The sequence below is a fragment of the Ostrinia furnacalis genome, unplaced genomic scaffold (genome assembly GCF_004193835.3).
Source record: "Ostrinia furnacalis isolate ACB-3 unplaced genomic scaffold, ASM419383v2 OfSCF5394, whole genome shotgun sequence".
NCBI lineage: Eukaryota > Metazoa > Arthropoda > Insecta > Lepidoptera > Crambidae > Ostrinia > Ostrinia furnacalis.
The window spans coordinates 131,834-159,401 of record NW_021135633.1 but is presented as its reverse complement, the minus strand read 5'-3'; the positions used below and the strand labels follow the sequence as shown (position 1 = coordinate 159,401).

Genomic DNA, 27,568 nt, shown 5'->3' with positions numbered 1-27,568 from the left:
TTTTTAGAGCAAGAAACCATAGAATTATTGGACCATCCGCCGTACAGCCCCGACCTAAGCCCTAATGATTTCTATACTTTCCCTAAAATAAAGAATAAATTGCGTGGTCAGAGATTTTCATCACCTGAAGAAGCTGTGGACGCCTACAAAACGGCCATTTTGGAGACCCAAACTTCAGAATGGAATGGTTGCTTCAATGATTGGTTTCGTGTATGGAAAAATGTGTCTAATTTCGCGGAGAATACTTTAAAAAGCAATAAATACATTTTTAAATAGTAATTTTGTTTCACTTCCTTGATTCCCGAAATTTTCAGTGCCGCCCTCGTATCACACGTCCAAACAACGCCCCGCGCACGCCCCGTGGCAGTGTGAATGTACCTTAAGTAGTTAAAGGTGATGATTTTTTTTCAGGTGTGTCGAATTCGAACGCGAACTGTTCGACGCCAATCTCAAACGTGACTATGGCTGGCACACTGAGTGCAGCGGACGACAGGCACTGTCTATCACAGGTAACGATGATTTAGTGAACCTTGAATAAGTTATATTTTTCATCATTTTATAGACTTAACGCAAGACTCGAAAGAAGTAGAGTATAATATTTATTTATCGATATTTTTTTTATTGCTTGTATTATTAAAATTTATTTTGCTTTTAATTTTACATGAATTTGTTTAATTATTTTAGTTTCAGTTTTTTTTTTCTGTTTTAATGAGCTCGATTCCGAAACTGTTTGTTGTTGTTATTGAATTGAAAATAAATGTACCGCAATTACTTTTGGCTAATAAATTACAACAGCCATAATACAGACAGAGTAATTTGTTTTATAAATATGTAACGTATTTATTCTTATTTTTTTTTATTTACCCAAATAAATAAGGGATGATCTATGTCTAACATTTTGGAATCAAGCTCAATCTACGAGTATATTCACACCACCACGGGGTTGTTTGGCAGAAGTCAGTATTCTAAACGACACTGTCACTATCAAAATAAGCTTGTGAGGGAACTCCCCGCATATGCCCCGCGTACTCCCCGCGTACACCCTACGTACTCCCCGCGGCGGTGTGAATATACCTTTACCGTGCGTAGAGCGGGTCGCGGCTGGCGGGCGCCGGCAGCGCCGACTCCGGCTTCCGCTCGCAGGACGCTCTGCAGCGCCGCAACTTGTATCATCACGATGTAATTTGATTTTTGTTTTGTTTTTACTTTTAATTTTAGTTTTGTTTTTATTTCTGTTAATTTTTAAGTTATTTTTTGATTTAATTCATTTGTCCATAGATACGCATCATATTACACTATTGCAAAGATGAACAACAGTGCACGACATTGCCAGATAGATGTGGTTTATGCTTCCTCAGTAAACCTCATACTTGTGAAACATTGAGTTCACTTGTTTGTTGCGTTTAAATTATTGTCTTGAACACAGTTTCTAAATAAGAGATCTTGAGAGAAAGAATCTTGCTCCTTTACTAAAAAGTGTCTCATCTTATAGTTAATCTAGTTTGGGATCTCACAGACAGTCAACAGACTCAGGGCTTCCGCTAAAATAGTATGAGCAGCGCAGCGTTTTAGTGTAGGCCTTAATGTCAAAACTTAAACCAGTAAAGTTGCTAAAATAAAGACAAAGTATTGATGATCTTACTCGATATTACCAGGGTTCCGACACCCAGAGCATAAGCAGCGAATGCATCGGGCTGGACAACGAGCGAGCCGGCTTAGACCTGGAAAGGGATGTTCATAATGCCGGTAAGTGATTCACTTCATCATTATAAAATAATATACCATACAGTTTTGACTTGACCAAGGAATCAAAAGATCAAAAATAAGTAAATAAAAAAGGTAAGTACCCCTTACTTAGAGGGCTCTTAACATATTCCTTTAATGCCCGTTTTCACCATCAATCCCTAATTTTTAAGTGACCCCTATCATACCCGTCCGGTAATCCGTAACACTTATCAGGCATTTTGTTTTCATAGGGGTCCCTTAAAAATACGGATTGATGATGAAACGGGCATAAGACATTTTTTGTCCACCAGTATAGTTTTAAATCTCATTCGTACACCTGGTTATAGAGTTACAACTTAAAAATTACTAATTTTACAGGAACAGCTAGTAGTTTACGTAGTTTTTGACGCAGATTCCGATCGGAAAGTCGCTTTTGGATTATTATTTTTTGTGCTACTTTAACGAGTGTTATATGTGCGATATTTATAACAAAGGCCAACATTTTTACATAATTTATTTAAGTAAACTCATTGAAGTTACAATTATTTTCACAGCGTCGGCGACGTGGCCCGACCTGAAAGACACTGCGCAGTTCGAACGCGCAGCCTCTGCTATCATGGGAGGCCGGCCGCACACTATCTCTGCAGGTAACGAGATTTAGGGAGTTTTTATTTCTGTTTACGGAGAATTTCAAGTCGAATGACGCAGATTAGTGTAGATTTATGGGTAACATTGTTATAAAGAACCTGAATACAATTTGTATTCAGTGAAATCAAAGTGAGGTCGAGGAAACGACCAATATTTAGCACTCTAAGACGTCTAGCCCGTAATCATATTGTAATAATGTTTGTGTCAGCTGTGCGGAATCTTCTCATCGACATCTTAGGAGGCAACTAAAGGACTAGTACCAGAACATCAGTTCTCTTCAACCCATCCAAGAGTGGCGAGAGTACATTATGGTTGAGTTGCACCACCTTTCTTTAACAGTAACATATTTAACAATAACCGGTGTTTTTTTGTATGGAATTTGATAGACTTTTGACGTTTGTTATAGATATAAGATGGTGCTTAAATCCTTACTTTGGTAACTTTGATAGGGTCATACTCTTGCAGTGAAGAAACAGCTACAACTGCAGTTACGCCACCGACAGGCGGCAGTCGTCGACGAGTCTGCAGCTGCCGCCAAAAGGTGGCGACAGCCGTTGCCACTGCCGTCGGCTATGAGCCGCTCGTGTATAAGAAGCCTAAAGGACCTAATGATGATGATGATGTATGTTTGTTGCAGCGTACTCGCGCCAAGCGCCGCGCGCGACACTAAGCGCGCACACTTTCGCGCACTCCGAGCTCGACGTGCAGCGCGACGCTATACAGGCGCGCCCGCCGCTGCCCACGGTACTTGTTATTTTATATTTATTCACATTTGGGAAACACAATTTTCATACACAGATAAACTATCACACAAAAAATAGGACAGAAATCAGCAAAGTTTCCACAGTAATAGCCCATGTTAACATGTGCATATGTTACGGTTAATGTGATAAATTGAAAATTATTAATAATAACCGGTTATTATGAATAATTACCGACAGTCGCGGTAAAAGTGATAAATTAATCACATTTAACAGTGATTATTTAATAATTCAACCTTAGTACTAACAAATTTCTTAAAAGAGAACAACATCTTGTGTACGTACTCGTGTACAGCCAAACTTTTGAACGTTTTGATATCATATATTAATGTAATTTGGCATAATGAGTTTGGAATGTTTCTTGCATAATATTACTTTTCCATGATGCCTATAACATAATGTTTTGATTTGAAGTGAAAAATAGGTTAAGGTGCGGCGGGGGGGGCCCTTGGGCCCCCCCTAAGCCGCCTATTTAGTTTTATACACACATAAATTACCTCATATTAATCACATTAACCAAATCATGCGGTAATTATTCATAATAACCGGCGATTATTCATAATTTTCACATTTATCACTTTGACCGTAACACATATAATGGTATGGTGAAGTCAGAAAATTGATATCTTCATTTTTTTTAAATTTTCATACAATATAAGTTTATAGAATCAGATTTGTATGAAAATTAAAAAAATAAAATGATGATATCAATTAGGTATATGACTTTACCATACCATTCATATGCACATATTAACATGGGCTAGTGTCGGCTTATAAACCCATTTACCTAACACCCTATATGAACACAGAATGCAAACCAAAGCCACGACTAAGTATTAAAGAAACAAGAGTTTAAGAAGCGACAGAAGCCGACCGGAGAACGTGTCGGACTAGCTGATTCGAGATCCGAGCAACGCTGGTTCGAATCCCGTCGCCGCTTGACTATTGTGTTGAACCCACTCGTAACACAAACATAAACTTAGCTTGAAGGTCTTGCCTATTATATTATTATTATTTAAAAAAAAACAAAGTCTGGCTATGTGTTATCACACATATATGGGTATATCTACCCAAATTAAAAGAATCTCACTTAGCTAGCATAAAACACGACGTTTATTTGAATAGTGTAAGGTAGTTCCCAGCAAGTTACGGCTAATTTGATGTGACATTGATTCGCAGACACCTATCTTTCAGGTATTTTACATAATTTAATCATGAAAAATACTCCCTTTAATCTCACCCTGTATATTTGTATTTTCCAGCGATGCTCATCTTTAGAACGACCCGCCGTCCCAGCTAAGTCGACTAATGCCAACACCGGCCAGCAAGAGTTCAAGCCAACTAAACCTTCGTCGCTACCGCCACATCTTACTAAAGGTAAACTAGCTCTAACTTCGAACCAGGGATGTTATGGATATCCGTAACCGTAACCGAAACTTTCGGATATATATTCGAAATAAAAAAATATCCAAAACCGTAACCGATTCAAAATTTTCGGATAGTTTCGGATGTAGGCAGCTTAAATTGTTTTTGTACATTATTCATTATAAGTTAAGGCATAACAGTCTGATTTACCTTTATAATGCCATAATTTTTTTTATTACTTTTTATTCGATGTAAAGTGTGCGTCCATGAATGAACCGTGTTCGACAACTATTGAAAATTGCATTCTAAAGCACAAATATCCGTAACCGTAACCGAAACTTTCGGATATCCGAAATAAAAAAATATCCGTAACCGAAACCGGTATAATATTATTATTATATCCGTAACCGTATCCATAACCGAAACTACATATCCATAACATCCCTACTTCGAACTCCTATGTTCTTCTGATTAATGTCCAATGACAGTTTAACTTTCCCCCGGGACAAACTTGACCTTCACTGGTTAGGTTTTATTGGCGGTCAAGCTGTAGATCCTGACTACACAAGAGTTGCAGCAGTAGGATCCCTCTCGATCCGCTATACAAATAAGATATTCGCGATATTCTATACAAATAATGTAACAGACACCTACATTTTGCTTTTAAATTCGATTGGTGTCGATTATGAAACACGATACGTTTGCGGTTAGCCGTCTTCCGCAAAAGTTTACTCAGTGACATTCTATTAATCGACAAACGCAGACTGACGTCCTTCTCGAAACATCGTAATTTAAAAGGACCTATAGTCCCTTATTATAAAAAAGTTAAACCCGGGACGAACACTGGTTTAAAATGTCATTTCCACTAAGGCCATTTTACTTTAACAAACGTCAGAAATCTGTCAAACTCCATACAAAAACACCGGTTATCGTTATAGTTACGCTTCGAAGTTTGGTGGTGCAGCTCAGTGTAAATATCAATTTAAACTAGAGTTTAACCAGATTTTTTAAATTCAAATTCAAAACGTTTATTTATTAAAAACACAGTAATACAGGGTGCCAATATTAATGTAGGATCATGTGTTTAGTCTGCTCGCAGACGTGCAAAAACTGTGTGTAACAAAGAGTGTAACTTTTTGTATTAAGGGGGATCTTGTTATAGTATTGTTAAGTGTTGAATGGTGCAGTGTAGTGTCTTCCTTTAGTTCCGTGTATTACCGCAGAGATGCCAGCGTAACGTGCTGCTCAAAACTATATAATATTCTACCCGTTCGCGCTAAGTTTGCCGGTCCGTGGAAAGCGCGTCCCCTCTCCCTACCGCGATTAAACGCAATTAGTTAGTGATTAAACGCAATTAATGTGTCTTATTTTACGCAAATACACAATTTTTATCGATAATAATAAATAAAAAATATTTTAAATATAGTTTAATAAAGTTATAGACGCTTCTTTTCGAGTGACGGCATATCGCCAGCGGCAAACTTAAAGGCCTATTCAAACCTGAGCGATATTCGCTGCCGCTGTGGGTAGAGGTACATACCACGCGGTAGCGAATACCGCTTAGGTCTGAACAGTATTATTACCGCATACCCACTGGGTTTTCTCTGCCGCAGACGGTAGCGAATACCGCTTAGGTCTGATTAGGCCTTAAAGTGAACGGATAGTATTGTATTTTTTAATATTAAATGGTGCATTATAGTGTCTTAATTTAGTTCCGTGTGTTACCGCAGAGATGCCGGCGGCGCTGTACGTGAACATGTCTGAACTGGCGACTTTAGCTGCCTCGCGCGCGCAGCAACACAACGCGGAACATCCGCATCAAGAGAAGGTAACGTATTGATTCCTTTAGCTTTATTGGACACAAAAACGATTACAAGGCGAACATAATGCTTTATGCTACAATGCAACCTTGTTGGTGATCAAATAAATAAATAGCATTTTATCTTTCAGCCTATGATATCGAGACAGTACATCTAGGACGAAAAATTTTCGTCTTCGAATCGTTTGCGTATTCGACAAAATTCTATACCCAGCCTTTGTATTCAACGATAACATGACGATCTACCATTTCTCGTACGAAGTTCACTTTACGTCACGTCCACGGGGCGCTGTTTATATTTTCTGGGCTGAGTTGCACCATCTTACTTTAACATGGACAAACGTCAAAAATCTGTCAAACTCCATACAAAAAACACCGGTTGTCGTTATGATTACGGTCAAAGTTAGGTGGTGCAACTTAGCCTAAATCTTTTGATGGCGATTTGAATACGCAAACGATTCGAAGTCGAAAGTTTTTCCTGTACCTCTATTACGAAAAACTTTCGAGTTCGTTTCGTTTGCGTATTCAAAGTGCCATCGAAAAATTTTGTATGAAAAATTAAACAGCCCCCCCTATATTATAGCCGCCCTAGGGGGCGCTGTTTAATTTTTCATACAAAATTTTTCGATGGCACTTTGAATACGCAAACGAAACGAACTCGAAAGTTTTTCGTAATAGAGGTACTGATAGAGGAAAGGAAAAGCAAAAAACTGGAAACTTTTTGCTAAGGCTTTTTTCAAAGCAACTTATACACGTCTCAAATACTTTGCCCTACCATAAAGATGATTTTATAGATTGTTCTTTCAACTAAAACGTTAGTTAAATTTAAATTTTGACTTTTCCAGAATAAATAAAAAGAATACCAAATAAATATAACTTTATTTTGCTTTTCATCATTATCAATACAAAAACACTATCTATTACCCAGAAATGCATTTCCCATTTGCGTCATTTACAATGTCTTACAGCATCGAAGTTAAGCCAAGTTGAAGATCCTCATATTCGTACTCTTGTCCAAGTGGTAGGCCGGCCTCTCCCGCCTGTGTCGAACTGAACTGGAAATAAAAATATAATAATCATGTTGATAGTCATAAGCAAGTTTTAGACACGGTTTCCACCAAAGCGGAGCGGAGAGATGAGGAAATAAAGAAATCTAATTGGTTATTGAACACTTCTCCGCTCCGCTATTCGCTCCTCCGCCTTGATGGAAACCGGGCCTTATGCCGGTCACAGACACATGTCAAGATGTTTGTAAAGAGGCTAAAATACGCCTGAAAATTTCGAACTAAGAGGATGCCTTTAAACTAATTTATAAGAACTCTTGTAACCGTTGTTTATACACAAATACTTTATTAATTACTTTAATGACACTTTACAAAATGTTTAAACAATGTGAAAAGTTGGTAAACTGTTTCACTGGATAGGGTTCCTTAACGAAGTCCAAAAACTCCCTGACTAAGCCTCCACTCTCAATTTTGATGGTTCAGTACATACTCGCATGCGCAGGAGTATCATTAGGGCAAGTGACCCGGTTGTGGCCACCGACCCCTTTGTGGCCATTTAGAACTTCAAATCGTTATAAATAAGGCAAAGACTAATATATTACTCTATGGTTTACGGGAATAAAAATATCTAATATTAGCAACACTGATAGCGTTAACAGCTTTGATGTGTCAAGCTTCACTTCAATCCAACAAGTCATTATTTTTTGAGAAGCGTTAATTGTTCTAAGTCTTAGCAAAAAGGCTAAGGCGAGCGTGTGAGTAAACAATCATTATTTTCTAATTCCTCCTTATTTTTTTAAATGTTTATGTTAATCCTTAATAAAGAATACACTGTCTAAGTGGTACTAATGATATTTTATCGCTATTTGTTTATTAAGTGGGTTTATGAGAGGTGGCCACTAATGGAGCCAGAATGAATGAATTTTCCCATCTTTGGCCACATGCCTGGCCAAAAGTGGTGCACGAAGAACCCCACTTTTGGCCATTTAGTTTTTATCGTGATTTTTCAATTTAATTACTTAGATATTTTGATATAAGTAATCGATTCATTTTCAGAGTTACGATTATAATGCCTCCATCGAAACCAAATACTAAAAAAATCGGTGTTGTGAAAAGAAAATTGTTCCAGTATTAACCGCATAAACTTATACTATAGGTTATTGTTGATCTCCTTAATTGTAATTTCAATTCAAGCTGAGATATTATATTTCATACTAGCGGCCGCCCACGACTTCGTACGCGTGGATCCCGTTTTACCCCCTTCATCTATCTTACGCGGTTTAGATTTTTTCGTACAAATGTTTTTTCCCGCTAACTCCCGTTCCCGTGGGAATTTTACAATATCCTGTTGTAACTAAGCTTTAAGTTTACTAAGGTACCTGCATGCAAAATTTCAAGCGTCTAACTTAAGCAGATTAGATTTTTCATACAAAAGGATTTTCCCGCGAATTCCTGTTCCCGTGGGAATTTCGGGAATTCCTTGTAACTAAGCTTTAAGTTTCCCAAGGTACCTACATACCAAAAGACAATGCCGGAAATTGGCGTCTTTTTTTTTTCGCGCGGCCATCGACCAAACTTTGTTTTTTGATTACAAAATAGTGTAACAAACCAAACTTACTATGACATGTATATCTCTAAACTCAGTCTGAACTGAGTTACGAGCATTACAAGTTTGATGATTTTCATACTAGATTTGCGTTTTGCGCGTAAAGTTTTGTAAGAAAATGCAACAAAATAGTGAGATTGTATGTGTAAACAAACAATACCATCCATTAAAGGCTCCAGACATCAGTATGGAGCAGAATCAGTGCAATAAAAAAATAGCGCAATATTTTGTTGCAATTTCTTACAAAACTTGCGCACAAAAAGCAAATCTAGTATGAAAATCATCAAACTTCTAATGCTCGTAACTCAGTTCAGACTGAGTTTAGAGGTATACATGTCATAGTAAGTTTGATTTATTACACTATTTTGTAATCAAAAAACAAAGTTTGGTCGATGGCCGCGCGAAAAAAAAAAGACGCCACTTTCCATACAAAATCTGGCATTGCCATTTCAAGCGTCTAACTTAAGCAGTTTAGATTTTTCATACAAAAGGATTTTCCCGCGGATTCCCGTTCCCGTGGGAATTTCGGGAATACCTTGTTGTAACTAAGCTTTAAGTTTACTAAAGTACCTACATACCAAATTTCAAGCGTCTAACTTAAGCAGTTTAGATTTTTCATACAAAAGTATTTTCCCGCTAATTCCTGTTCCCGTGGGAATTCCTAAGTATACTTTAACCTGCCCAGGAGTATGAAAAATAATTGTACCAAGTTTCGTTAAAATCCGTCGAGTAGTTTTTGTTTTTTTTGATGAATTTTGATGGCCAGAACTGGCACATGACTGTGGCCAGAAATGGGGTAAAGCTGGCCAAAAGTGGCACAAATTCCCATTTCTTTTTCTTTTCTAAAGGATTATTTTTCCATTGAATCATTATGAAAAAAAATGTATCCTTAGGCTAGATCTAAATATATTTAGATCTAGCCTAAGGATACATTTTGTACAATCACTTTTTACAAGAAATAAGTCCGTGATAACAAAAACTGTAAAATGATATAGCCTCAAAGTCTAAAAAATTCTTAAAATGGCCAAAACCGGGTCACCTGCCCTAGTTAAAATACGAACACTATGAAAACTTCTCACTGCACTTATCGTGCTTCACACTGTGGCATCTTAATGCGATTGTAATAAGTGCTATTTTATTGTAAACTCTTTTCCTCTAACTCTGATGTATGTGATGACTGTATTACGTTATACAATACGTACATTTTATCCCAATGGAACTTCGCGGCCAAGGTTTCCGAGAGCTGTCCCTCCTTCAGTTGTTTCTTGACCGCTCGTTCAACCAATCGCAATGAAGAGAACATGTTTTGCACCGACGACGGCTGTCGGTTGCGAGATGTTGTCTGGAATACAAGAAAAAATATTGCAATAATACTAATGCCTGTTGATATAATGGGCCCGAAGACGTAGTGTGTTCAGGCCCCCCACTAGGTGGACCGACGATCTGGTGAAGGTCGCGGGAAGTACCTGGATGCGGGCAGCGTAGAGCTGAACGTTGTGGAAATCATTAAGAGGCCTTTGTCCAGCTGTGGACGTCATTTCGATGAAACTAATACTAATGCTGACATGTCTTACTTTTAATTCTGCAACGGCAATCGCACAATAATGTGAAATTGCATGTTATTTTGCGATAGTTAGCGTACAATAGTGATTTATGTTCTTCCCACCTCAATTTTTCTTGTGGATGACTAAAGAAGAAATCTGCAAACTTCAGGTCTCTCAGGTCTTTTATGTGGCTGCAGCGCCAGGCGAAAATCGAGCTACAGAATAATATCAAGCGCACGCATCAGGATGTTAGGCAACCGATGTTGATAGTACTCACTCGTGAGCTATGACACTAATTATGGCTTATGTCCGGCTAAATGAAGCACAGAGTCCGGCTATTGTGTTTTTGGACGTGGCAACCCTACTCCCTCCCTAACCCGTTTAGCCAGCGTAGGGAGTGAAAGCCAAATCCCCATTTCCCTCTGATAAATTAGAGAGGATCTTGAGGGTGGGGTCCTTCCAAACAAACCTTGCTCCCTTTCACCTTGGCTTATCTTCTCTAGACTATATTTTGAAATGTTTTTGTTGTGTGTCGGGAAATACTACTAAAACTATTCTCTTACCATAATTTCAATAGCATCGAACAGTTTGCTCAACTCTTTCTTCTCTCTCTCACTGAGAGTGGGATCCTTCCAATCGAACACCTCACTCTCTTTCAGCTTAGTTTTGATCTTCTCTAGTGTGATTGGTGAGCTTTGGTCTGGGATTTCCCCTGATTTGTATGCTGCCTTCGCGTCTTCTTCAATGGGACTGCAATGATAGATTAATAATGTTAAAAAGTTTAAGTTAATGTATGAAAAGATTTAGGCCAGTTCAACCTTCACAGGACCTAATTTAGATTGGCCCCAACGTTGGCCCCAACGCCACTCATCAAACGTGTGGATCTAGAAAATACTATTAGCACCAAGCAACGATGGGACAAGCAATTTTCTAGATCCATTCGTTGAACAAGAGAAGGCGTTGGGACCAATGGTGGAGCCGGCCTTATTCGGTTTATTCCAGTTATATTGCACACATAAGAAATAAATAAAATAATGTATTTATTTATTTAATTACATAGGTTTTAGGCCTTATAACGTAATTAAATAATATTTTACTTACCATTGATAGCTAATGTGAATGTTCAATACAACACTGAAAGAAACAAATAAAAACATTAAGATTTCAACTGATAAGGTGCCTTTTTGGCACGAAAGCTCCTTATCTGTCTTGTCTAAGAAACATATTTTTTGTCTATTTTTTTTCTATTAAGTTTTTAATTATTGCACTTATATTAAAGGTCGGTATATCTATCATGTTATTATTGTTCTTGTGTCCCTCGCGACTATTCGTTGGGAAAGCGATTAGAAACAGAAGAGTGTTTGTAAACAGAGCGTCGTGTTCGCTGCTTAGACCGTAGCGTAGATACTAGCGATTCCCACGTGATTTGCGCACGTTTTGACGACACAAGTCATTTTTGTAGCGGGACTCGATCCCGCAAAAGGAATGGAATTCGACAACGCAAATGGTTATGTAGTGAACAAACATTTTTATACTCGGGGTGATAGAAATACTTTGTAATTTATTAATAGTAATATTGTCGGATGCGGGCTGCGTAGGACAGGTTATTATGGAAATCCTTGGGAGAGGCCTTTGTCCAGCACTGAACGTCATTTGAATGAAACGAACGAACAAACCCATGTTGACAGTAATATAAAAACTTTTAAAGTCACTGAATGATCTGATTTAGATTTCAATATCTGGGCTGAGAAAATCACACTTCATCAACTGTTCTGGCCAGCTTGAGTGTAGGCCATATCCTCCATTTGCCTCGGGTAAAGTAGAGTGTCGTGCTACTGCAGTAGAGAATAAAATTAAATGACCTGATCATTTTTCAATTTTCTGCTTACATTATACCATCGATTGGTTGTTGACATGTAAAGACAATAGTGATGCCATCTAAGGCATTGTGTGTATGTCATATGATGACCACGACCCCAGACAATGAGCAAGGCGACTAAATGAGTTTTTTTGTAAACATCTCTTTGTTTCTAGGAACTGCTTTTGTAAGGGGTTACATAACCCTGCACAATACGGCTCTAACTGTTAAAGTTTTCTGATAATAGTATGCCAGAAATATTTTTCCCAACAACAATGTACTTTTATAAAAAGGGAAACTTGTCATTGGCTATACTATCAGTCTAAATCTTATAACTAACATTTTCAATTTATCGCTGTTGGTTTCTATAAAATAAATAAATAAAAATAATATAAAATAAAAAATAAACATTTCTTATTACTGCGAATTATTAATCACCATGATTTCAATTTTAAAACTATATAGGTACAATGAAAACTGATTTATCCACTAAATGGCTGAATTTTAATTATCCGATTTTACTTCTCTGGCTTTCATGTCTATTTAGAGTAGATTCATAATTTGTGTGACATTTGAGGGCCTATTTCTTCTAATCGTTTTGAAAACGGCGTGAATTTAATCTAGAAAATTAGTTACAGATCAAAAACTTGTCTATTTTAGATTCATATTTTGTTTTGTTAAATAACTGACCATATTGAACAAAACGAACGAGTTAGAAATAATTAATAAAAGTAATACTTTCCAAATAACACTTTCTGTCTATAAATTATAATTTAGCCATTTCAATTTAACTTCAGCCATTTCGTGGATAAATCAGTTTTGATTGTACCTTAGTTTTAAAATTGAAATCATACTTACTTGAGTTCGAATTACTTAATAGCTTTATTTACAATCACTTACGAGAACTCATACAGTTCGGTTGTTAAGCACTGTTGCGAATTGATTCGACAAACATTCTCAACGCTAACAAAGCTATACACTGAATTCTTATGTAGTTGTGGTAGAGGCGATTTTCCTACAATAACGCATGATTTGTTGTGTTCTCGTTTGATAAATAGTTTTTATTAATTCAATGAAACTTAGTTGATATTACAAATTAACATAATAACTAAAATATTCTTATGTTATATCAAAATAAAATGTATCGCTTGATTGAGCAACTGACAAAAAGGAATTAATAATTTTACCAAACACTCGTTTGATTTTTTAACTTTAACTTTATCCTATTTTTATTTTATTTTCAAGTTTCATGATATTTTATCTATTAATCCACTATCACTATGTTAACAAAAATTGTAATTCACAATACTTTATAACAATTTAAATCATGAATACTCACAAGAGGTTAAAAATCAGTATCCTAGCACACATTTTGTCACGCACAACGCGGCTACACGACGGAGCTGGTGTTTGGAGGCGATTGTAAAACTTGTCGCGGTTATATTGCCTGCCATTCAGTAGCGAGGCGTATACTACGATCTAGATGTCTTGATATTTGATGCGAGAAAAATTTTAATCACTTTCGGAAATGCGCTTGAAAAGTGTTGAAAGTTGTTTTAATGACAGGTTTGATATTTCTTTAAGTTTATTTTTGAGGCCTTAATAAATTATTTCTTGAATGTAAGGCCGTATTACAAATCAACACTCAAAAATTCATTCAATCTCAGCAATCATACTTGTTCATTTTCTGACGTTTTTCGTTCGTTCGTTCGAAGAGTGTTATTATTGAATTAAATATGTACTGTAATTATAAACTTGTAGTTTATCTGTTGCTATTGTAAAATTTTCTTCTATAAAAGCAAGAGATATTCATCAAGTATCAACACACCTCAATCCACACTCAGATATCGACATTTACGAGAGCAGCCCATTGTTTGAGCGAATGATAACTTTCGTTTATTATCGACAACATATTCCATACAATATCACGGCTCACACCATTGTATGGGAGTATAATAAATCATTTTTATTTGCTTAATATTGCAATCAATGTAATATTTTTAACATAACACAATACAGGGTGATTCTGCTAAGACCTCAAATGAGAGAGAGTGATTTTATCGATAGTCATGCGTGAAAATGATTTATGTATATGAAAAGGCTGATTAAGGTTGCTTCTATAGCTCAAGTTCAATAACCGTATAAGGCTTTTGTTTGAGTGTTAAATGTTATGTTTAAGATATTTTAAGATAACATCTCCCTTTGTCTGCCATAACCACACAACTAAGGGAGACACAAATATGTGATATCCAGACTTCCCAGTTTCCAGTCTTGTCGTTTCGTTCTATCGCAAAGAATCACCATTTGATAAGAGCGAGAAAAACATGGAAATGGGTAGTTTGAACTTTGACCGTAGTACATTAATTGCTCTCAATCGTTTCTTGGATCAAAACCCAGAATGTAACGTTTTTTCAGAGGGATGGAGTTTACTCGCAGAATATCTATATTATGTTATTCTGTATATTCTGAACTTTGATTGTTACCTACTTATAACAATAGTGGCAATGAGGGCTATCGTTTTTATACTTAACAGTTGGCACCCCTGGCGATTGACAGGACCTTACTCTACAGTGGCGCCATGTTGATGAGTGCAAATGCGATAGTCTTCCTACCACTTTAGCGCTCACCAGTTGGTGCCACTGTCTTCGCAACTAGCAAGTGACAGGACCTTACTCTACAGTGGCGCTGTCTGGTGAGCGCTAAAACGATAGCCCTCATTGGCACGACCGTTCTATTAACAAATAATTATAAATCTCCTTCAGGTATGCTCAGAGAGCAGTGCTAGTGAATCGTCCCTAGAGTCTTCGAGCGGCTACGGCAGCCAGGGTGCCTTCGCGGCGGAGGACCACGCGTTACAGCAAGCGCAGCAAGCTGACGGTGAGTTGGCACTTATGTAGTTGCAATTAGTGCTATTTTGCAATGAACGTGTATAGATTGGCGACTGTAGTCCGGTTGAAAGGAAGAGCCTTCAAATTAGTAGTAAGCGCTGCATTGACGCGACTGTGGTGCAGTAGACACGTTTGTAGAATCGCTTCATTAAATAAATTCATTAGGTAAGTGAAGCGATTCTATTGTAATTATTATTACGGACGGGATTGCTACCATGTACCTTAATTTTGAGTTTCCGATAATAATAATTATGTTAGTGACCATGAAAGTTTAAAACAATATAGGGATTCTATTGGTTCTTTACAAAAACATCCCTCGCTACGCATCGTGGCAAATCTCTAGTAGGTAGTTAATGAGACGATAGAGACTGTTAAAGACACTTTAGATACGTCTTATGCCCATTAATACAGTTGATACTAAAAGTTGTGATTTCAAAAGTGACAAGAATTTGTCGATATCGTATGAGCAGTAAGACAGTGACGTAGTATTCGTGCCACACTGGTGTCATTGCAGTGCTTCACCGCATCTCTAACTTGAAGGCTCCTTAATTTTTCTTCTTTTTTAGTCGTAGATTTTAAAAATCCTGAAATAATGACGCATGAGTGTTGTAATTTAGTAGATTTTGTTTGTTCGCAATGTTTTTTATTAGCCCTTTTCATTGTTCGCATATGATTGTTACACCAAAGATACCAAAAAATAGCTATTTAGATTATATTACATTTCAAAGTATTTTGAGACCTAACAGTATGTAATTAAGAGTACCTTTGGTGTAGCAAGCGTTATTTTTGTGTTTTTCGTTACATTTCTGTTTAATTTCGCTTCGCATGCATTCCGTTTGCCCCGCACAGTCGAGTCCGAAATCGTGACGTTGCGTCGCGATAGTGACGCGTCAGTGGCAGCAGCGAGAGAGAGCTTCTCTATCTCACTCGGCAGCCTCGAGGAAGCAGTGAGATCGCTAGACGAAGCCAGCGAGAGCCCGTCGTTTGCCACCATTGGGAAAAAGCCGGCGGTACCGAAGAGGCGGCCCGTGTCAATGACCGGTAAGTCCTGAATCGCGGTGACGAAGTTTTTTTTCTCGCCCGTATATAGGCGCGGGGTCTGCCAGTACTTTGACAAAGCTGTTGGGGCTTCTTGGGTTAACAGCAAGGTCTGTTGAGTTCGATGTATCGATTCTATTGATCTCATGCCCTATGCTGTCGTAAGGTGAGTGAGACAGCTATATCGATAAACAATCGATTAGCAGTAGGGTCTTCCTCAAGGTAAGGGAGAGCTTCTCTATCTTACTCGGCAGCCTCGAGGAAGCAGTGAGATCGCTAGACGAAGCCAGCGAGAGCCCATCATTTGCCACCATTGGGAAAAAGCCGGCGGTACCGAAGAGGCGGCCCGTGTCAATGACCGGTGAGTCCAGATCCTGAATCGCGGTGATGAAGTTTTTTTTCCCGTCCGTATATAGGCGTGAGGTCTGCCAGTACTTTGACAATGCTGTTGGGGCTTCTTGAGCTAACAGCATGGGTCTGTTGATTTCGATGTACCGATTCTATCGATCTCATGCCCTAATCAGCATCGTGAGGTGAGTGACAGCTATATCGATAAACAATCGATTAGCAGTAGGGTCTTCCTCAAGGCAAGGGAGAGCTACTCTATCTCACTCGGCAGCCTCGAGGAAGCAGTGAGATCGCTAGACGAAGCCAGCGAGAGCCCGTCGTTTGCTACGATCGGGAAGAAACCGGCGGTACCCAAGCGGCGGCCCGTGTCGATGACCGGTGAGTCCAGATCCTGAATCGCGGTGACGAAGTTTTTTTTCCCGTCCGTATATAGGCGCGGGACCTGCCTGCCAGTACTTCGACAAAGCTGTTTGTGTTGGGACTTTTTGAGCTAACAGCATGGGTCTGTTGATTTCGATGTATCGATTCTATCGATCTCATGCCCTAATCAGCATCGTGAGGTGAGTGACAGCTATATCGATAGACAATCGATTAGCAGTAGGGTCTTCCTCAAGGTAAGGGAGAGCTTCTCTATCTCACTCGGCAGCCTCGAGGAAGTAGTGAGATCGCTAGACGAAGCGAGCGAGAGCCCGTCGTTTGCTACGATCGGGAAGAAACCGGCGGTACCGAAGAGGCGGCCCGTGTCAATGACCGGTAAGTCCTGAATCGCGGTGACGAAGTTTTTTTTCTCGTCCGTATATAGGCGTGAGGTCTGCCAGTACTTTGAAGCCCACACTCGGCCTCGTCGGCACGCGCACCGACGATCGCCAAACGGCTAGAGTACCTTCTGTACTCGCCACTCTGCCCGGTGAAGCTGGAAAAGCTCCTCAAGCTACCAGCGCGCGTCCCTTCAAAAAAAAAAAAAAAATACTTTGACAAAGCTGTAGGGGCTTCATGAGCTAACAGCATGGGTCCGTTGATTAGAGATGTATCGATTCTATCGATCTCATGCCCTAATCAGCATCGTGAGGTGAGTGACACAGCTATATCGATAAACAATAGATTAGTAGTAGGATTTTCCTCAAGACAAGGGAGAGCTTTCACTATCTCACTCATTCTGAAGGAAGCAGTGGAGATCGCTAGACGAAGCGAGCGAGAGACGGTGAATGAAGGATAAAGATTATCTCGGAACTATCGATTCCTAAAATCTGTATTCATACATAAATTAAAGATAGACAATCGATTGACAATTAATTAAAAGTGACACAAAATGCGCCATCATCTCTACTGAAGGTAAAATTTTTAATAGTTTAATCAATCCAAAATACTGAGTAAATTGTTTGTATGTTTTATTTAGTTTGCATGTTGAGTGATAATTGTGGTATTTTTATATCTTGCAAATAGGTATATTTATGTCATTGACGCTTAACCTTCATTTGCCTCTAGTTTTACAAAGCAGGAACTTCAATGACGATACCAAAACTATGAAACCACCATTCATAAACCATGGGATATTCACTACACGCATAATTACAGTAGATAATTTTGTAAACTAAGTAAATAGCATGTGAACTTCCTTGTTTTATTACATCATTGAGTAAATTATTCTGGTACGATAGAAACTGAGAGAGTAGGCACTTTTACAACAATGTATACCTAATTAATTAAATTGAATTTGTTTGTGCATTATTTGGTAAATCTATTAAATATGTAGGGGCTTATTTCACAACATCATAATATTATTAGATTTATTTATCCTTCTCACTCAAAGCAAGATGCCAGTATGAGTGACAGTAACAGATATAGAAAGGAACTGTCACTAGGAAGTGATACTTTTATTTCTAAATGAGTCGGAAGGAGGTTCAATAATGTTTTTTTTGCAATATAAATTTTATTGCAATAAGTACCTATTTGTTTTTATGAAATCCGTAACAGAAAATATCCATTTAAGGAATGAGTATACTTTATACGATTCTATTATAACAGCCGTGTCGTCAGAGCCATAATATTTACGCAATGGAGTAGTAGGAAAAACTATAAATTCTTATGGTTTACTAGCTTTCCGCCCGCGGCTTCGCCCGCGTGGAATTTTGTCTGTCACAGAAAAACTTTATCGCGCGCGTCCCTGTTTCAAAAACCGGGATAAAAACTATCCTATGTTCTTTCCCGGGACTCAAACTATCTCTATGCCAAATTTCATCAAAATCGGTTGCGAGGTTTAAGCGGGAAAGCGTAACAGACAGACAGACAGACAGACAGACAGACAGACAGACAGACAGAGTTACTTTCGCATTTATAATATTAGTTGGGATTAGTTGGGATGTAAAAATGTTTTGTTTATATTCACGGTACCTATTCAGTGCCGGATTAAGCCAGCGCGGGGCCTGTAGCAAATTTCTATCAAGGGGCCCTTGGTTTGCTTTAGGTTCTCAAGTTTAGGGTATTAAATGAAACAAAACTGTTACAAATGAACTTTTCTTGATTTAATGTGGGAAAAGGACAGTGCCAATCCATGTATGGAAGTTGGACCAAGTGCTGCCCAGAATGAAACCATAGTGCATTTTGTTCCTCAGGCCAATATTAATTTGTAAACCGGTGTACACTGAAATCTATCCCTGGAGTTAAGAGAAAAAAAGAGTTTTGTTTGGAGTTATTTACATACAAAATATCATCGATGTATACCTACTACGCATAAGATTTCGCGATTTTAGCATTAAATAACATTCGCTATGTTGAACTTAACCATATTGCATCCGTACACCTTAATTTAGTACGACTTCGACATTATTCATAAGCGATCAAGCGCTGTTGCAGTAGTTTGGTTAGTTGACCGAAATTAATTTAAGAAGTCGAATTAAGAAGTTTTAGCTTACAATAACTTCAATAATCGATTGTAATACACCAATAAATTGATTTTTCGCAAGGATCGAAAACTAAAACTTCTTGCTTCATTTTGGAAATTATAATGATTTCTGTCAACTAACCAAACTATTGCAACAGCGCTAGATCGCTTAAAAATAATGTCTAAGTCGCACTAAAGTAAGGTGTTCGGATGCAGTATGGTTAAATTCAACATAGCGAGTGTTATTTAATGCCAAAATCACGAAATCTTATGCGCGACGTATTATTCGATGATATTTTGTATGTAAATATTTCAAAACAAAACTCTTTTTTTCTCTTAACTCCAGGGATAGATTGCAGTGCGCTTCGGTTTACACATTAGTATAGGCCTGAGGAACAAAATGCACTATGGGTTGATTCTGGGCAGCACTTGGTCCAGACCCTGGCACTATCCTTTAGAGATAACACTTTCAATATCAACTTCTTTAAGCAAATCATGCTCTACGAGTATATTCAACAAAGTAAGATGATTAAGACGTTCTTGTCCCATCGTGTTCCTTAATTCATTTTTAATACGTTTTAATGTTGAAAAAGAACGTTCGGCACTGCAGTTAGTGATCATGAGAGACATGTAAATGCGCAAGGCAATTTCTAAGTTTGGAAAACACGATTCTTAAGAATTATTTATTAAAAGTTTTTTAAAATGATTAGTTTTTCAAAAGTTGTTTGTAAAATGATCTTTTGTCATACGTTTTTTTGTTAAATAATAGTAAACCTCATTTTTTAATTATCCGCTTTTTTACTTGAGACTCTAAAACACCTTGCTCTTAATCTACCGTCACTAGCTTTCAATAATCTCGAAACATGATCGATATGATAATCGATTAAAAAGGTTAGCTACATTCACTCATAAAATGAATCTATATTTTATAACAAATCTACCAACTATAGTAGATTGGATCGTGACTGAATTAATAAATTTCAAATAGTTCGCCTGTTTTCTCGAAATATTGATAGTTAATCGATATTATATTAAAATCGATTAAAAAAGTATAATCTCGGCTACCTACGTAAACTAATAAAATAAATGTATACCTATAGAAAAAAAATAAAAATCTGGCCGCTTGAAGGGTAGAAATGTGGTATCTATAGATGTTAGTCTAAATACATATTATATCGATTATAATTAAACATTATAGGCCAGTAGAATTACATTTTAAATCGGAAATAAGTCCTACAAAAGATTTTTGCCCATTAAGACTCTCCTAGGTTTTCGACTTCGACGGAGTCGTGCTTAAGTGGTGGGGGGCCCCCGAAAGGGGCGCTTTTTATGTTTTCCGGTTATATCGCGTAAAGGACTTACCCTATCGAAAAGTGGTCTTCCTGACGGTTGAAAGGCATTTAATCCTGCATTAAATAAGACCAAATTCATACGTTTTGGACAAACCGTTCTCGTGCAAATGTTTGTACGCAATATAACCGGAAAACCGAAAAAGCGCCCCTTTCGGGGGCCCCCACCACTTAAGCACAACTCCGTCGAAGTCGAAAACCTAGGAGAGTCTTTATGGGCAACTAATGAAGCCATTAAAGCACTAAAATCTTTAGTAGGAATTGTTTCAGATTTAATTCATTTTTGTGTTTAATTCTACTGGCCTATTAGAGAACATTCACGTTAAAAAGTTCGTAAAATACCTACCTACTTATTTTTATGATTTAACGTGATGAAATCGAGTTTTAGATTTTCAAGTGAAAGTAATGCAAGATATTTTACGCTCCTATCTAAATTAATATTTTTTTATTTCGGTCAGACAGGCTTTGGAGCGCGGGGCCCCCAAATTCGCGGGGCCCGTAGCATTTGCTACTCTTGCTACGTGGCTAATCCGGCACTGTACCTATTATTATGATGCTTGGGAAAACAATTAATTTCAAGTTCATGATTTCTATTTTCATAAGATCATTGCACCTGTTCAAAGGAATTCCTTTAGAACAATGTGCATTTATTCTGCTTGTTTCACAACGAGTCACACCCAAACGAACGTTGGGAAAAAAATTCCCATCGAGTCACACCCTTACTCATTAACCTGTATTTTCTCTGTTACTACATCATTTAAAGTTGCGCAGCAAACAAATAGGTTATATTATGTAATATTGAAGGTTCTGTGTAATTAATGTATTTTAACCGAATGGTTTCAGCAGAGTAGTATAGGGCCACTTAATCCTGTTCCCATGGCTGTCGTAATAAACGAACATTATAGTATACCTTCCCAACTCGTCTTTGCTTAGTGTTTGCCAAATCCTCCATTTCTAGTAACCTCCTTTGAAAAACTTATTAAAACTCATTAACTTAAAACATATTATCGTGCTCCTACAGACTAGACTCCTGGAGACTAATGCCTGTTTTCAATATCCCCTTTGAAAGCAAAATCCCTGTTAGTGTTACCATAAGGGTCACTTAAAAATTAGGGATTGATGGTGAAAACGGGCATAAATGACCTGATGATGATGGGGTATGTCTGTTGCAGCGACAGTATGGTCGAGGAGAGGTTCCTCGAGCTCCCTGGGGAAGCCTCCTCCTCCGGTCAGGAGGTCGTCCTCCATATCCAGGCCTCAGAGACCACCGTTCGCTCAGGTACGTGTGAACAAATTCAAATTCTTTATTAGTATGTAGATCCTTTTCAGGATCATAACCGTCAAATGTATTGTTTGTGATGCATTGTGACACGCACTAGAACTGAAGTGGAAATGAGCTGGTCACATAGCACGCTGCACTGATGGAAGATGGACATTGGAAACCACCAAATGGAAAGGACCATCAGGCAAAAGAAAGGCAGGTAGACCGAAACAGCGATGGGAAGATATTTTATTATTATCGGCTCATCAAGACATCAAGAAGTCAGTTGCTTTTGTCAGCCTTATTTATTACCTAACGTACCTTTAGTACATCCAACACACGGTTGGAAAATGTAGTGTAAGACCTGTAGCCTTATTCACGTAAGAAAACTTCAACGAAAACAAATCGTTGAATGCGATCCTATCGAGTAATCGTTCCACCGAAATTACCCTTATGAATACGGATTTAGAACTGTTTTTCAATGGGACGACGTAACAAAACGTCAATGACAACAAATCGCTGAGTTGCGATCCTATCGAGTAATCGTTCTATAAAAATGACCCTTGTGAATACGGATTTAGAACTGTTTTTCAATGGGACGACTTCTGAACGTCAGCGAGATCTTGATTGTAAATACGTGAATTAGGCCACTGCTCGATAGATCCAAGAAGAAGATGGCAGCGGCTGGATTTATGGCATTTTATCAGATAACCAAAGTTTTGCTTAGTTTATACGCTAGGTGGCGCTGTGTTAAATGCCCAAGGATGTTTAATCACTCTTTCTCGTCTCCAACAGGGCAACAACCAATCGCCTCAGATGTCAACGGACGCGGACAACTTGCCGCCGCCGCCGGCGTTCCTACTTCAGCCGGACAACGAAACTAATTCTGGTAACTTTATAAAGTTATAACTTTAAGAGTAGGCGCACACCGTTGGTTTTTCGTCGGCCGATAGTTTAGTCGGGCAGTTGATCAGTATGGGCATGTATGGGAGTGCGCACACTACGCCGATTCGATTTGGCCGATTCTTCATACAATTTAAAATCGGGCACAACTATCGGCCAACTGAAATTCAACGGTGTGCGCCTACTCTAATAACTTTCTATTCATCTCTATCTATGTTTGTGCAACCTTTTACTCTCTCATGTTCCACCTTTGGTCCCATAGTGAAAACTGTTATGTACTGTGTGGTAGAGCCCTTCCTGAAAATGTATGTAACGGATAAAGATAGCACACTTACCGACCCGGAAAGGCATCAACACCGTCTTGCCTTTCGCCGCGCTATTGCCGAGGCGAGGCACGGTGCGGTGCGGATAAACGGGACTATTCCCACCTCTCGCTCCCACCGCTGCAACTCCTGTGTAGCCAGGATCTACAGCTTGACCGCCATAAAACCCCAACCAATGAAGGTCAAGTTTGTCCCGGGGAAAGTTAAACTGTCATTGGACCTGCAACGAAATTAATCAGAAGTGCGGTGCGGATAAGTCTGCGTTGCAGTATGGAGATTAACACAAAGAATACTACTGACCTTCTCAAGTTACGATCCGTTTCCGGGTTGATAAGCGTGCTTCGTCCTTTACCATGCTTAATAAATAATGTAAATGCACATGGTACGAGTATATTTGCTTCTGGTAAATAAAAGAGAGTCTTGCTTTTATAGTTGAGACTTATTTATTACTTGATGATGATGAAATACAGAGCGTATACAACTCGTATACCTTTGACTTCTTATAATAATCTCAGTATTCCGGTACCAGTTCCTCTAAGATTTACAAAAGCAACCAACCTCCACCCATTTTCTTCCAGCTCACCCCGGCATAAACGTGGCCGAAACAGTGAAGCAACTAACCGAACTGAAGCATATGCCGGCCTCTCCCGGCCTGGTCCGTCGCAGTCTGCAAGCCCAGAACTCCCCGCACACGCCCCAAACGCCCCACACACAAAGCCCCACGCAACCTTCTCTGTCCACCTTCCAGCAAGCCAAGTCGAACTTCTCGTCGAACACCAGTTTGAACAGCACGGGGAATTTGAACCCGATATACGGGCAGACAGGACACCGTATAATGGCATATGTCGAGAACTCAGTGTATGTCAGGAAGAATAGCCTGAATAATTCCAGCTCGGACTTGTTCAGGGAGGCTAATGCAGGTGAGATTTAAATAAAATAGCTAAAGCTGATCAATAAATAAGCTAAAAGTAATTGTTTGTATGGTTCTTGTTTCGTTTCCACGTCTAATTTTTGTGGTATAGGTGAATCAAGGCCAAAAACAGATTGAATTTTCTCGGCTTAAAACTTTAGAGAGTTAAGATAAAATATCTTTTAATTTATATTCGTTATCGATGCACCTGACTACACACAAATACACGTAGAAATATGCTAAAACATCAATCTTTATTGCATAGTAACTAACAGATTTCGACATACCCGTTGTAAAAAAACAATCTTCACTAAGGAAATAAACTGTGTTCCGAATATTGGGATACTTAATAGTTTATAGGCAGATTTAATAGTGTACCAAATTAAATGAAAAAAATAGCCAAGTGCGTGTCGTGGCACGCGCAGTGTAGGGTTCCGTAGTTGTCCATCGTTAACACAATATATTTCAGAAGGAAGCAATTACTTCATCTAAAGTCACTCTTAATATTTTCCAACCATAAAGTCACTCTTAATATAAAACAGATCCCTAAATGGAAAAATAGTCTTAGAATCCCCTAAGCCAATTTAGAAGACCAAAATTTTATTTTACCGTTTTGTCGGCGTAATTAATATACATAACATACCTACCTCCACAAAATTACAGCTCTCTAGTGCCAATAGTTTCCAACAAAACTTCGGACAGACAGACAGACATATCGAAACTATAAAGGTTCCTTGTCAAGACTACGGAACCCTAAAAATGATATACTTTTTCGTTTTGAAATAACATTATATCGTCTATTCCAGCAGGATCGCCGCACGGGTCGAGCCCGTCGACGCCTAGCTACGGCGAAAACAACTCCTTCTCCAGTTTCGGGCCGAGGGTGTCCAACGACTCGCACTATGGACAAACTGGTGAGTTGACTGACGTAGCAGGTTCTTGTGTCGTTGCTATCTAGCTCTTAACTCAGTCAGTGCCCGAGGTGGCAATGACATTAACACATTAGACAATTACATTTTCACATTATGATAATAACATTGATACATTATGGCAATGACATTGACATATTATGACGTGATGCATTGAAATTTGAAGCATATCTGAAGCCTCGTTGACATTTGACGTCTCAAAAACACCCTCCCGTGCCTACCTATAATAACACAACTTTGGTGTCATAATTTACGAGCTTGGCCTTCACTGGTTGGGTTTTTATAGACGGTCAAGCTGTAGATCATGGCTACATAGGAGTTGCAGCGGTGGAAACGAGAGGTGGGAATAGTCCCGCTTTTCTGGTGTTGGCATGTCTCCCTAACCTGTTTAGTCAGGGTGGGGAGTGTAGACCAAATCCTCTATTTACATCGCACTCCTACCGTGGAGACCTGTTGTGATTTCTAAATGAATTAACTATTATTATATATTTTTTTGACATCGCATCTGTCACTGTCACTTGTGACTTTCTTTTCCGCTCTTCTCTTGATTTATGGCTATCTGTAGTTACTGATGTAGTGTGTCTAAATTCAATAAAAGCTCGGTTAATCTTTCATCATTCTTTTATTAATACCATCAAGACCATATGACCAGATGGTGATGACCCTTGAATCTCTCGGTGCAGGTTTCAAACTGCAGCAGGAGAAGAAGTACCAAAGCAGCAGCATATACGCCACGCCGCAGCTGGCGCGCCACGACGCGCTGTCGCCGTTGGCGCTGCGCCGGAACATCGCCGCGCGCTCGCACAGCGCCGACCGCCACGCCGAGCGTGAGTATACCGACCTGACGAGTACCACACGCGTACCATACGTTCCATATACGACACGACGCGCTGTCGCCGCTAGCGCTGCGCCGGAACATCGCCGCGCGCTCGCACAGCGCCGACCGCCACGCCGAGCGTGAGTACACTGACTGACGAGTACCACACGCGTACCATACGTTCCATATACGACACGACGCGCTGTCGCCGCTAGCGCTGCGCCGGAACATCGCCGCGCGCTCGCACAGCGCCGACCGCCACGCCGAGCGTGAGTACACTGACTGACGAGTACCACACGCGTACCATACGTTCCATATACGACACGACGCGCTGTCGCCGCTAGCGCTGCGCCGGAACATCGCCGCGCGCTCGCACAGCGCCGACCGCCACGCCGAGCGTGAGTATACTTGACTTACTTGACTTAAGGCGCTACCTCGTAAAAGTTTTCGGCCGACTGAATGCCTCGCACACAGAGGGATAGAAATATGATTTCTCAGTGCGAGGAAAGGGACAGCAATAGCGCGCGCGGCGTGGAATAAAATAACGTAAGCGACAAAAATCGGAAATCATGTATTTATTGAAAAACCAAACACTATTTAAAGAAAATAACTCGACCAGTACTTAGAATATGTTTATTACCTTACCAATATACAAAATTTGGTATTGAAATATTAGCCTATCTGCTTATAAAACGAAAAACCGAGTAATAGAAGGGTCATCTTTGGATTTTTTTTCTATCGAGAAAATTGTTTCCATTCATGTTTCGGCTTCGACCAGACACTAGATTTATTAGTCAACTATGACATATTTCAAAATAAGAACATAAGTAATAAGAAAAGTACGATTAAAACTAATTCTGCGCTTCTTTAAAACGCCCAATATTCGCAAGGCATCACCTTAAGGTCCTATGTCCCCTAGATGGGGCAGAGGGCGTCCACAACAGTCCTCCATCTCGTTCGGTCTTGAGCTTCTCGCTTGATCTCGCTCCAGGTCTTGCCGATCTTCTTCGCCTCGTCCGCTACAGTGCGCCGCCAAGTTTGCCCGGGTCGACCACGTTTGCGTTTTCCTTGGGGATTCCAATCCAGAGCCTGCTTAGGGATGTGATCGGGGTCCCTTCGGAGAGTGTGGCCAATCCAGTTCCACTTGAGGCGCTTGATCGTTGATTTCGTGGCAGCGTTCCAATAGCTCGACGTTGGAGATTTTCTCGGGCCAGTATATGCCGAGAATTCGGCGAAGGCAGCGGTTGATGAAGACCTGCAGCTGGTGCGAGATAACCTTGGTGACCTTCCACGTTTCACACCCATAGAGCAGAAGACCCAAGCCGCACGCTCGCACAGCGCCGACCGCCACGATGAGCGTGAGTATACTGACTGACGAGAGTACCACACGCGTACCATACGTTCCATATACGACACGACGCGCTGTCGCCGCTAGCGCTGCGTCGGAACATCGCCGTGCGCTCGCACAGCGCCGACCGCCACGCCGAGCGTGAGTACACTGACTGACGAGTACCACACGCGTACCATACGTTCCATATACGACACGCCGAGCGTGAGTATACTGACTGACGAGTACCACACGCGTACCATA

General features: G+C 39.4%; 2 protein-coding genes across 6 annotated transcripts in view; one reads left to right on the top strand and one right to left on the bottom strand.

Moving 5' to 3' along the window:
• The window catches only part of LOC114361026 (metastasis suppressor protein 1-like), a 37,723-nt gene that overhangs the window by 4,623 nt on the left and 5,532 nt on the right, over window positions 1-27,568 (top strand). The window contains exons 5-19 of one of the 5 annotated variants that reach the window (XM_028315935.1): window positions 412-509; window positions 1,090-1,179; window positions 1,656-1,746; window positions 2,280-2,372; window positions 3,011-3,117; window positions 4,397-4,511; window positions 6,230-6,327; window positions 15,093-15,207; window positions 16,068-16,170; window positions 16,529-16,617; window positions 22,007-22,113; window positions 22,891-22,984; window positions 23,900-24,241; window positions 25,041-25,145; window positions 25,844-25,987. In XM_028315935.1, the coding sequence (XP_028171736.1) occupies window positions 412-509; window positions 1,090-1,179; window positions 1,656-1,746; window positions 2,280-2,372; window positions 3,011-3,117; window positions 4,397-4,511; window positions 6,230-6,327; window positions 15,093-15,207; window positions 16,068-16,170; window positions 16,529-16,617; window positions 22,007-22,113; window positions 22,891-22,984; window positions 23,900-24,241; window positions 25,041-25,145; window positions 25,844-25,987 (1,791 nt within the window). Of the gene's footprint in view, window positions 1-411; window positions 510-1,089; window positions 1,180-1,655; window positions 1,747-2,279; window positions 2,373-3,010; window positions 3,118-4,396; window positions 4,512-6,229; window positions 6,328-15,092; window positions 15,208-16,067; window positions 16,260-16,528; window positions 16,618-22,006; window positions 22,114-22,890; window positions 22,985-23,899; window positions 24,242-25,037; window positions 25,146-25,843; window positions 25,988-27,568 lie in introns of all 5 variants that reach the window. The other 4 variants (XM_028315933.1, XM_028315936.1, XM_028315934.1 and 1 more) reach the window with 4 other exon arrangements.
• Window positions 7,181-13,744, bottom strand: LOC114361028 (uncharacterized). The gene is made up of 5 exons (XM_028315939.1): window positions 13,670-13,744; window positions 11,574-11,606; window positions 11,036-11,222; window positions 10,131-10,270; window positions 7,181-7,373 (listed from the first exon to the last, which is right to left on the bottom strand). The coding sequence occupies exons 1-5, from the start codon at window positions 13,699-13,701 to the stop codon at window positions 7,295-7,297; spliced, it is 471 nt and encodes a 156-aa protein (XP_028171740.1). The 5' UTR covers window positions 13,702-13,744; the 3' UTR covers window positions 7,181-7,294.